Genomic DNA, 12,661 nt, shown 5'->3' with positions numbered 1-12,661 from the left:
GCATGTATTACATTCTTTTTAGTATACTAAACATGCCATTCATGTGTTGAGACAGTGAGACTTGGTCTGTTTACAAAATAAATCTTTGAGATTATGTAAATATTTGAATTTGTGCTAAAATTATTTAACTAAAATTATATATAATAATATTGTATGAATTAGATAATTATAATTAGGTAATATTGTATGCAGAAATTAAGTAAAGTTTACTAAAAGAAAGGATTGACCGAAGTTCAGTTCACTTATTTACTCTGTGTAACATTTAAGTCTTGAAACCGAGTTGAAGTTACTTAAATTAACATGAAATTAAATTTACTTTAATGCAAGTGCAGAAAGTTGCAAAACTTTTTTAAAGTAAATTTTACGCATCATTTTTTTCAGTGTAGTCCAGCTGAAGACCAGTTTCTGCTGGGAGCTGGTTTCAGTTAGTCTAATATGGTCTTTGCTGGTCAAGATGATTGAAAAACTCGTCATCCAAGAGAACGTATACCCTACACTGGTAAACTTACTGGTTGACCAGCCTTTGGCCAGCATGGTCATGGTCACCAGATCTTGCTGGCTGTCTAGTGTAGTCATGGTGGTCATTCAGCTTTGGTCATGCTTGTGGCCAGTTACAGTCATATGAAAAAGTTTGGGCAAAACAGCTTTTTTTTGCACACCTCAGGCGACTCTGTTTGTGGCGTGCTTGTAGAAATGGCTTCTTTCGCATCACTCTCCCATACAGCTTCTCCTTGTGCAAAGTGCGCTGTATTGTTGACCGATGCACAGTGACACCATCTGCAGCAAGATGATGCTGCAGCTCTTTGGAGGTGGTCTGTGGATTGTCCTTGACTGTTCTCACCATTCTTCTTCTCTGCCTTTCTGATATTTTTCTTGCCCTGCCACTTCTGGGCTTAACAAGAACTGTCCCTGTGGTCTTCCACTTCCTTACTATGTTCCTCACAGTGGAAACTGACAGGTTAAATCTCTGAGACAACTTTTTGTATCCTTCCCCTGAACAACAGGGGACTGTGAACAGTCTTTTGAGAGTTGTTTTGATGAGCCCATGATGCCACTCTTCAGAGGAGATTCAAAAAGGAGAACAACTTGCAATTGGCCACCTTAAATACCTTTTCTCATGATTGGATACACCTGGCTATGAAGTTCAAAGCTCAATGAGGTTACCAAACCAATTTTGTGCTTCAGTAAGTCAGTAAAAAATATTTAGGAGTATTTAAATCAATAAAATGATAAGGGTGCCCATACTTTTGTACTGGTCAAATTTTGGTTTGATGCATATTGCAAATTTTCTGTACAATAAACCTCATTTCAATCCTGAAATATTACTGCGTCCATCAGTTATTAAATATATCAAACTGAAATTGCTGTTGCAAACACCCAAATATTTAGAACTAAAAATGATTAAGATTAATAGGGGTGCCCAAACTTTTTCATATGACTGTATCAGTTACTGTATCAGGTTTAAATGGACTGGCTGCACATTCTGTCAGCGTTCTGTTGGTCCACAGGTGGCGCTGTGCTTATAGACTGAGTCAGCTAGTAAAATCTGCAATTTCCTAAACCAAAACAGAAACGCAGGACTCGACTGTTATAGAACCCTCACTGTATCTGATCAGGTGGGCTGTGTGTGAAGGTTGGGTGAATCAGTTTATCTGATGTGTTTTTATAGTCTGTATATTCCGGGATGTTCAGAGGGTGTCTAGTCATGGAGACGCTTTGATATCCAGAGCTGAATGAATCATAGTCTTTGTCATCAGAACATCTCCTCTACCTTCACCATCGCCTGGAGCTCCACACCAAAACAGCGCCGTTACTCCAACTGACCCCTGAATACTGAGCTGTCCGTCAGTCTCTCGGAGAACGTCTCAGAATGTCAACATCATTATATCCTGCCTTTGTGTCACAGCATAGAATTCAATTGCATTTAAACACTGTGTAACATACATTTTTCAAGATTTTCTCAGAATGAATACATTATTACACATAGAAAGATGGAGTGCTATAGTGCTAAACTTCACTTTATATAACGTTTCTCTTTATATATGTCTAAAAATTAGTTTGACCCTTCATGATTTCTTTTTTTTTGCATGTGTTACTTTTAAATGTTTTGGATCTTAAAACTAATTAAAATATTAGTCAAAGACAACACAAATATATACAAAATCAGTTTTTAAAATAATGTTTTTATAATTATGGGGGGGGGGGGGGGGGGGGATCCAACTCTACATGTCCCCGAGTGAAAAAGTGTTTGCCCCTAAACCTACTGTTTTTTTTGTTTTTTTTTTCGAAATGTGATGTTACTTTTACATCTGATGTAATGGGACAAACACCTTCTAAAAAGTTAAACTCTCATCTTGTCAGTCCACAGAGTATTCTGGCAAAGTTGAGATGAGCCTTAATGTTCTTTTTGCTCAGCAGTGGTTTTCGTCTTAGCACTCTGTTATGCAGGCCATTTTTGCCCAGTCTCTTTCTGATGGTAGAGGCATGAATGCTGACATTAACTGAGGCGAGTGAGGCCTGCAGTTCTTTGGATGTTGTTGTGGGGTCTTTTGTGACCTCTTGGATGAGTCGTCGCTGCGCTCTTATGATCATTTAGGTACACCATGTTTTTGCCATTTGTGGATAATGGCTCTCACTGTGGTTGGCTTTATAATCTTTTCCCGACTGATCAATCTCAATGACTTTCTTTCTCATTTGTTCCTGAAGTTCTTTGGATATTGACATGGGCCGTTTCTCAATACACAAGTACACAAGTCTGGACTCCCGTACTTGGCAAGTACGGACTTGGGCAGTTCGGATCGCGAGTGCGGACTCCCGAGAATGGGAGGAAGCGGGACGGTTGTTCTGTAATTGGAACAGCTATGAGCGTTGTTCCGAAAACCTAGGAGCACATTTTCACCTAGCCGCTTTCTTAACAAATAAACCACATATCTGAAGTCTAAACCCTCTACATTCTCGCCTAAAAATTACATAAACCATTATTTTAGCACACAGCAGTACTATTTTGAAAACGTACAGGTGCTTACTGTTATGTACCATCTCCTCTGCCATTACGCTGATACAGCTGCAAGGTGCATTCTGGGTTATCGGGCTGTAAGAAGTTCACACAAGTCACCTTCCATGCATCCTCGATAAAGTGGGAGGAGCAGGAACACATCCGGGTATTAGTTGTGTACTTGGCTAACTGTGATCTTCTGAATTGGAACAGTACTTGGGTTGCGACTGATGACGTTTCCCCGAGTCCACAAGAACACAAGTACAGACAAGAATGCAGATTGAGAAACGTCCATGATGTGTAGCTTTTTAGAATCTTTAGGTATACTTCGATTTGTCAGACAGGTCCTTTAATTGATTTAATTGATTTGGCAGTAATCAGGCCTGGTTATGGCTAGAGAAATTGAACTTGAGAAACCACAGTTAAGTTATGTTTTAACTGGGGTGACAAACACTTTCACATAGGGCCATGTAGGTTTGGATTTTTTTTCACCCTTAATAATAAAAAATTTCATTCAAAAACTTACATTTCGTTGATGATCTAAACCATTTAAGAGTGACAAACATGCAAAAAAATAAATAAATCATACACCACTGTATATAGTGGTATGTGTAAATATTTAATAGCTACTAGCTCCTATGTATATACCTGTTTGTGTGGTGCAGTCCATTTTGATTAAATTTGAATTAAGTTAACACTTATGTTACAAGTAGCCTATGTTTGAACGTATCCACAGCTGGTGCAGCTGGCCCCGGATCTCTATTCTGTATGGCAGGTTTGGGTCAGCTCTTCTGGTGTTTTGCTGTTTTGTTTTGATGTATATTTTTGTTTTTTAGGGGGCTATTCTCACCACCATGCTCGCCACCAGAAATTTCTCAGGTATGTATAAACAGAGTTCATTTATTCATTTAAAACTGCAGTGAATAGTGATGATAGTGGTCCTGTCAGTCATATACAGATTTTTGGATAAACTGTATTTAGTGTTTTTTAATGCTGTATTCACTCAGGCCTCACTGTGTTTATCCAGAACTTTAATCTCCTCCCACTGCGGAACAACCACATTATTAATAATTAATTGTAACACCTCAATAAGACAAAAACAAGGGATTTCTAGGGACGATACAGCAAATTGTAAAATAAATTCCTGTACATATCCACCTGTGTCCAAAAGGGTATTTCAGAGTTAACCCTGGGGGTCTCAGTAACAGAAATACTGTCTGAAACTACACTCTACAAATAGCCCTTTAAATTGAATTGTGTTCTCTCAAAAAATAATGATGCGTAATACTGTATTAGTTCATTAGTGAACACTGTAGGATACAGCCAACAGCCTCACGCAGCAGCAGACTAAGGGGTTAACTTGCTAGAACAGCCTTCAGTACTGATGCCAGGCAGCTGTACTGTAATATATTATATTTTACAACTGAACACATGGAGAGTCATGCCCAGTATGCAGCTAGATTTTTCATCATCAAACAGTAAGTTCATTTCCATGCCCCAGAAAGACACACTGAAGCGCCGAACTGTCAGTGGCAAATTAAATAGTTGTGTACATGGTCATACCAGATTTTACTCTGTGTGCAGAAGTTTGAACAGAAGTAAAAAAAAATTAATTCACCTTCAAAGTACAGTTTGGAGGCTGTACTTTAGCCTGGATCTCATAGTAAGTTAAAGTTGACCATAATGCAGAAGAAGTGTCATGTTCTTGCCAAGTTTCCTGTCTGTTCTCATGTCTTTGTGTGTTATCGCTCCGCCCTTACCCCAGGTGTTCGTGTTTAGTGTGTGTTTCCTGTTTGTATATATAGTCCTCCTGTGTCACCTTGTCCTCGTCGGTTTTTTGCACTAACCCCTGTTGTTTGCTTTCTGGTGTATTTAGTCATTGCTTGTTCTTGTTTATTTCTGTGTTCATTTCTTTGTTCGTTTTTTTTTCCTTGTTTGTTTCTTGTTTAATTCCTTTGTTTAATTCCCTTGCCCTGTTTAGTTTATTTCTTTCTTGTTTTAGTTCCTTGATTTTGTTTGTTAGCTTCCCCATTGTTCCCATTGTTGTGGTTTATTTCTTTGTTCTTTGTTTCTTTGATATTTATTTAATAAATATTCAGCCTACCTGCATTTGCGTCCACCTCCACGTCTCCCTGCCTGGCCAACCCTGACAAGAAGTGAATTCTGGGAATTCTAAACACTCCTCAATTAACATACAAACTGTAAGTTAGTATTTGTTATGCAGCCTAAAAATAAAGCATAAATATTTGGATCTGATTGTTTCATTTAACTTGTGAGGCTGCAATTTTTATTATAATTTTTATTATAACAAATCTGAATCTAAAATCTAAATTCAAGATTTAATATTAAAAAAAAACTCAGATTTATTTAACAGAGATGAAACATCCAGGCTTCCCAGTAGTGATTAAATATCCCCTTCATCAGTTTCACATCCACCTCACACATTTCTGTTTCTAAATTTTACATCGAATAGATTTTAATTTTATTTATCTTAACATCAAATGCTGTTGTTACATTTTTTTCGTATTATATTTTTTGAATAGCAAATTTCACCACCTTAAAACACGAAAAACATGAATTATACCATTAAATAATTCAAGTTTATGAAAAGCATGGTAAATTTACTTTTAAGCTCTATAGTTATTCAGGGGGAATCTGGGGAAATATCATTGTAATAAGTGGATAAATTGGCAGAAGCTGCATGTTCTACTCATGTTCTCTCTAGTGTTCTTCCTGTACTGCGTGGGAAACCCCCGTTAATGATCTGGAATAGAACCACTCTCTCCTGGTTACTGGGCAGTGGTGCTGTGCAGCTATGTTCAGCAGCCGTGACCTTTCTTACCCCTGCATAGGCTAAATATCTCAAGCCAATTCATCTCCTCCCCGGCCTGCTCAGCTTCACCCCGACCAGACAGACCAGAGATTTACGGTCCGTTTACACGGGCGGCTATTTATACTGCTTCACCAGCCCTGGATAGATCTGCCCTTTGTGTTTTAATAGCTCTTTCCTCAGCTATTAACTCTGCCAGTTTGGCTCCTAAAGCAATAGTTTGGCTAACAAGCCAAAGAAGCTAAGCTATGACAAACTGTTATCTATAACATGTACACTGATACTGTTTTTAGACACACTGCTGGTCAGATGTTTGAAATTGGAAATGGTAAATGAGTCTAGACTGAGAAACAGAGCTGTAGAGGATTCTAATCTGGCTGAGAAACCTTTACTGAACTGCTTCATGTTTATTATAATTTTCCATTTCACTTTAAATGAAGGAACATACTTTTCTCTGTAAGGCCAGGTTTTATTTAGTTTTCCATTCCACCTTAAATGGTGCAGCAGGCACATTCTTGTGGCTTTAATGCAAGCTTCTTGCTTGACTTTCGCACTGGTTAATTGCTTTACTATTTAAGGTAGAATAAATAATTAAGAATAAAAAGCTGCCCCTAAAGAAACCAAAATGTAGATGCTGCAACCAAGGTGGAACAAAACATGTGAATAAGGAAGTGGCATTACAGACACAAAAAATGTAGATGCTGCACCATCCCAACCCAAGGTGGAACAAAAACTTTTCAATACAAAACAGGCATGACAGACACATAAATGAAGGTGCTGCACCACTTAAGGTGGAACAAAACGTCAATAAGGACGTGGTTTTACAGACACAAAAATGTAGGTGCTGCCCACTTTAAGGTGGAATGGATAATAGGGTTGCAATGGTATGAGATTTTCACTGTATGATAACTGTCTCAGAAAATACCGTGGTATTTTTTATAATTTTTTTACTTATTTAATATCTGATAAACTGCGCCTGGTTGAGTGTATGATCAATTACTGTTGTAAGCGTATGTTTTACTGCCAAGTTGGAATATAAGCAGATACTGCAGAAAGAGGGGATTATGATCCTCACAATAGATATTTCTATTTTAAGGCTTTCACACTGAGCCTGATTTTAACGGGTGAAAAATAGGCACATTAGATTTTAAGATTTAGAAAATAAGTGCATGTAAATTAATGGTGTCTTTCACATTGAGTCCAGAAAAATCAAAATCAAAATTAGTCTGCAATGGGCATTAAAAGATACACATGCACAAAACACAGCATGCACTTAATGGTCACCTACGAGCCCAAAGTTTGGATGACTCAGCACTTTTGCAGGCGCTTACCGCGTGAGTTGTGCACAAATACAAAGATTTGTATTTTTTCCAAAGTTTTATATTCAAAATTTCACGTATTTTGGTTAGGATTTTAATTATAAATGAGACTACTTTGATCTGCACAGAGGGATTGTGTTCTCGGAGATGCGAAAACCAGATTTCGGTATTCCCTTTTTTAGCTGCCACCTCACAGACACATTTTTTGCTAATTGGATTCCTATCCTCGTGTCCGTTTGGCGGGTATCTGAAGTAGTCCCACACTGCTGATTTTAGTTTACATGGATGGAGATTATGGTTAAATCTGTACCATATCTGTCTGCCATTCTCACCGCTGTGTGCTTGAGCAGCTGATATAGAGCGGAGTTGAACATGAGCAAATGAGTTTTTTAGCTGGCTTGCTTTTTACTGGTAATAAGCAAATGCTCACGGTATGACAACCATGCATTTTATTACTATGGAACCGGTTACCACTGCAACACTACTGGATAAGTAAAATCATAAGCTGGCCTCATAGACACCAGAATTTCAGTTCTATACAATTTAAGCTGGTGTGGAAAATTGTTTAATGTGATTGATGGTTTAGGGCTGCACTTAACACAATGCTAACTGTTGGAGAATACAACTCCTTTGAATTTTAGCTACATTGATTTTAAGGCTACACGTCTGTGGTGGTGGACTGAATTTGGGGGAGTTTCAAAGAGCCTTTTGAAGGACAGTGAGGAAGAGAACCCCCTGCTCATGCAGTGCCTGGCGGAGACGCTGTGGTCAAGAGGCCAGGGCTTCGGGATCAGGCTACACCCGGCCTGCTATAATTAGCGAATGTGGTGAAAAGTGTGTAACAGCCGGGGAAGCACCCCAATCCGACTTACCAAGAGGGAATTAAATAACGTCCTGTCTGATACACAGCCAGAGGAGGCTGATAAGTGGTGTGTTAATGAAAACTAGTGAGCCACATACACACACACACACACACACACACGTTTGGGCTGCAGGAATGTGCTGGTGGCTCAAGTGCTTCTATATTGGGGAGGCCTCCATGCTGCCTAACCTCTCCGCCTTCCAGTGAACCGGACACTCCGGGCCTCGTCTGCAGAGTGTGGATGGATCTCTCACGTGTGGACTGACCTTTCAGACCTGCTGTAGAGTTACAGAGCTTCAGGCTGTCCAGATCGAGAAGCGGGACTGCGGAAAGTGCTGGATCGGGGACCGCAGTAGGACTGCAGTGGGACCATGCCCTTTGCCCTCCTTTTCTGGGCATTTATGCCCTTTCTGATTGCTCTCTTCCTCTTTTTCTTTGTCTCTCGCTCAGGAGGAAAGAGTGGAGCCAACAAGAAGGCAGATGGTGTAAAGGTAGGAGCACACTGGCGTTCACCACACTGTACAACTAAATCACAATCTACGGGGTCATTAAACCAGTAACCGTCTACAGTTACCCGAGACGGTTGGTAATATTTTTTAGAGTTGGCTAAAACCCATCAGTAGCTCATATACTGTAGCATCACATCTCAGAGCCCATTCCCAGTAACAGCCATGAAACTGGGAGGTGTATTTTACTGGAGCTTCACACTTTCTATCACACTCTCCATCACACTTTCTGTCAGCTAAAGCACAATCAGTTCAGAGGAGCGTAAAGAGGAGTAAAATCTGTTTTTTTAGGCCAAAGAAGTGCTTTTTCAGGTTAAACGAGTGCTGTTCAGTCTGGTTTAGTGTCTTTCCCTGGTAGAGGAGCGTTGTCCAAATGATTTTCCTGATTTGTTGAGTGCCTTTTCACGCTAGAGAAGTACCTTTCCCAGGCTGGTGTGTCTTTGCAGGCTAGGCAAATGCTTTCTAGTCAGGGGCTGTGCTTTTAAATGTAAATCGTTTTTTTTTTCCCAGGCTAGAGAAGTGTTTTTCTTCTGGCTACGTATGTGTTCTTCCTGGTTTGAGGGGTGCCTTTACAGGCTATTTACAGTGCTTTTTATAGTAAAATTGAGATTTTTACAGCCTGGAGGAATTAGAAAGGGACTAGAGAGTGGTTTTCATAGTTAGAAGTGTGCTTATTCCAGGTTAAAGGAGTGTTTTGCTGTCTAGAGAGTGGTTTTCATAGTTAAAAGTGCTTTTATTGCAGGATAAAGGAGTGTTTTGCAGGCTAGAGAGTGGTTTTCATGGTTAGAATTGTACTTATTCCAGTTAAAGGAGTGTTTTGCAGGCTAGAGAGATGGTTTTCATAGTTAGAAGTGGGCTTATTCCAGGTAAAAGGAGTGTTTTGCAGGCTAGAGAAGTGATTTTCATAGTTAAACGTGTGCTTATTCCATGATAAAGGTATGTTTTGCAGGCTAGAGAAGTGGTTTTCAGCAGTGATGTACTCTGCTTCGTAGAAAACTATGAAAAAAGTTAGATGAAAAGCAGCTGAATGGAAGATCATTAACCTAATGAGTGTTTTCTTGATCTTCTTCCCTGTTCAGATAATAGAGAACATCACTGTGTGAAATAACCTGGAATCAGAATCATACTCAACTCCAGCATTTGTGGAAATTTACCAGCCCTAACTGAGAACACACACACACACACAGACACCCACACACACTTACACACACATACACAAACAAACACACACTCATTTACTCACTCAGGTGTCTCTGGTCTGTCCTTGTCGTACCCTGGCCTCCGTCTCCATCCCATTCTGTGTTTTCCTGTTTAACCTTTTCTCGTTTCTTTTCCAGAAAAGGAAGTCCAGTTCCAGCGTCCAGCTGATGGTGAGTGTGTATGCCCCTCCTCTCGAGGTCACTCAGACCCCGACTTTCCTTAAACACGGAAAGTTATCCCAGACTCGAGGCCCCCTAGCTGTGAAAAGCAAGCCAGTGCGTTCAGCAAAAAAAAACGTTGCTGTCCTTCTGTATGGAGCTGGACTTTCTTTTTTTTCTTTTTTTGACTGTGAACATCCCATCTCTAACGTTCCCCCGAACCCCTCACGTTTCTGATGTGTGTGGGGTCACTGATCATATTGTAGCTGTTCCCTCTGTCCCTATGTCTCCATAATCCAGAACCCAGAGGCCAACAAACACTGAATAACAATTTAAGGGATCAATTCTTTTATAGAAGGAGAAGAAGAGAAGATCCAGATTGTCCACAGAGCTGCTTCCTGAAGTGGTGGTTTTGTTATTCAGTGTGGATCTTTGAATCTGTTTTTGTTCATTTTTCCAGGAGTCATCCGAGAGTACAAACACAACTATCGAGGATGAAGACACCAGGGGTGAGTGTTTCTTTTATTTGATATTCATACATGAAAATAGATCCCTCAAAAAGCATTCATAGATCCTTTAGATTGCACCCATTAATCCATCAGACAGCACTCATAGGTCCCTCAGATAGATCATGTAGATCATTCAGAAGGTTTCCCTAAATCCCTGTAAGAACTCCCATAGATCCATCAAAGGGCACCCATAGTTCCTTTGGAGAGTACCAATCGATCCTTCAACATGCTCAAATAGTCCCCTCAAATAGCATGCATAGATCTATTTGATAATGTAGATTCCATCTGAGGGCACCCATAGTTCATTTGGAGAGTATCAATCAAATCCCTCAACATGCTTCAATAAAAGCTTTAAAGAGCACTCATAGATCCATTACATAGCGTAGATCCCACCAGAGGGCACCCATAGATCCTTTGGAGAATACTAATCGATCCCTCAACATGCTCCGATAGATCCTTCAAAAAGCAATCATAGATCCTTAAGATTGCCCCCATAGATCCCCCAGAGACCACTCATAGATTCCTCAGGGACCACTCATTGATCCATCAGAGATGACTCTAGATGCCTTTCCCCCGGCATGGTGCTGGTGCCAAGTTCCGAATGGTTCTGTGCTTTTTCATCGCAAAATCTCAGGTTTTTGCCTCAAATCGCAAGTCTCAATCTTGCTGGTTTGGAACCAGCGAACCTGTGATGCGAGTGGCCAATGGGCAAATCGTCCCCCAACTTCTGTTTCCTGTTTGTGAAACATGCCCACATTTACATACGTAGTGAGTGACTCCTTAAAGCAGTAGAATCACTGGACAGTTCTTAAAAGGTATCAGAGGTCCCTTGAAGAGCTTCCATAAATTTGCCATAGTTTTGTCAGAGAGCACCTGTATGTCCATCAGTGAGCTCCTACAGGTTCCTCATCATGCTCCATTAGGAGTGCAGGGTTATGAGTTGAAATATGCAGGGTGCACAGGGGATGCAGGGTGCATGGTGTGCGGGATATGTGTGGGTTATGTGCAGGGTGTTCAGGGTGCTGTGTGTGTTTCTCAGTGAGGAAGCAGGAGATCATTAAAGTGACGGAGCAGCTGATTGAAGCCATCAGCAATGGAGACTTTGAGAGTTACACGTGAGTTACACCTCCATCATACACCTCTCACTCACCATCTCACTCTCCCTTACACTCTCTTACAGTCTCTCACACTCTCTCAACACCTACGTCTAGTTTGATGTAGATAGTAGACTCTGTTCTGTCATGTTCTGTAGTTCTGGCTGCAAACTGGATCTAGCAGAACCCGTTTAATGGTTTGTACTGTATGTGTCATGCTGTTCTTCAGGATTTTTCAGTGAATCCTCTCCACTGCTTACTGTTTGAAAATGACTCTCACTACACCTCCCCCCCTCTGAACACAACCAGGATGATTCATTCTTTTGTCTGATCATGGTTTGTGTAGAATGGTTGAATCTGCTGTTGCTCACTGCTGAACTGCAAGGGGCTGGAGATCTAAATGGAGGTGTTCAATTTAATACAATTCAGTTTCAGGGTCATGTTCAATTAAATTGGATTCAGTTCTGTTTAATTCAGTTCACTTCAGTCCAGTAGTGATTTCATCGTCTTATCTTTAAATATCCTCAATGTTCCTTAGTGTTCCCAAAAGTTGAATATCTGCCAAGCTCAGACTAAACGACATTTTTGTCCTTCACAATGTTCACTATGTCAGATTAAGCAGAGTTCGTAGGTCATTGTGGGTGAAAAGCATAGAATCTGACAATCACTGCTACAGAAGCCCTTTTTTGCGTGATGTTGGCGCTTTTGTGCTCAGAAAAAAAAGAGGGAAACGCGACTGTGGGTGACCCAAATGGACACTACATGCTTTTTTGTACTCCAGAGAGAGCTTGAGGTATGGTAAAGATGTAACTACTTAGGTTTCAGTGCCTGTAAACTAAATATTTCATGAATGAAGTAGATTATTAGATGATTATTAGATTATTCTTCTGTTTCTCTGGTCCAGAGAACTGCAGGAGCACTGTGCCGCTTTCTTTTCTCATGTTTACATCTGTGTGCCACAGAACACTCTGTCTTCCTATTGGTCAGAGTCAGGGAGCAGGTCGCGGAGCAGCATGTCAAACTAGGCGATAAAGTACAAAAAATTCTAACATCCTAGTCTTTCTGTCGGACGCTCCAGCGGCGTCGCTCACGTCAAATTACTGCTCTTTGACTGTGTCACACAACACGGACCTTTGTCACTCACAACACTGGATTCGGATCCAAAACAAATCGGTCAAATCGGACAAA

General features: G+C 40.4%; 1 protein-coding gene across 4 annotated transcripts in view; it reads left to right on the top strand.

The window, feature by feature from the left end:
• The window catches only part of camk2a (calcium/calmodulin-dependent protein kinase II alpha), a 110,824-nt gene that overhangs the window by 84,826 nt on the left and 13,337 nt on the right, over nucleotides 1-12,661 (top strand). For 2 of the 4 annotated variants that reach the window (XM_022676350.2, XM_022676349.2), the window contains exons 12-16: nucleotides 3,832-3,874; nucleotides 8,457-8,497; nucleotides 9,850-9,882; nucleotides 10,331-10,379; nucleotides 11,419-11,494. In XM_022676350.2, the coding sequence (XP_022532071.1) occupies nucleotides 3,832-3,874; nucleotides 8,457-8,497; nucleotides 9,850-9,882; nucleotides 10,331-10,379; nucleotides 11,419-11,494 (242 nt within the window). The remainder of the gene's footprint in view (nucleotides 1-3,831; nucleotides 3,875-8,456; nucleotides 8,498-9,849; nucleotides 9,883-10,330; nucleotides 10,380-11,418; nucleotides 11,495-12,661) is intronic. The other 2 variants (XM_022676352.2, XM_022676351.2) reach the window with 1 other exon arrangement.

This window comes from Astyanax mexicanus, chromosome 17, assembly GCF_023375975.1.
Source record: "Astyanax mexicanus isolate ESR-SI-001 chromosome 17, AstMex3_surface, whole genome shotgun sequence".
In the NCBI taxonomy this organism is placed as follows: Eukaryota; Metazoa; Chordata; class Actinopteri; order Characiformes; family Acestrorhamphidae; genus Astyanax; species Astyanax mexicanus.
Note: the sequence above shows the minus strand (reverse complement) of the source record. Positions and strands in the feature narration are given on the sequence as shown.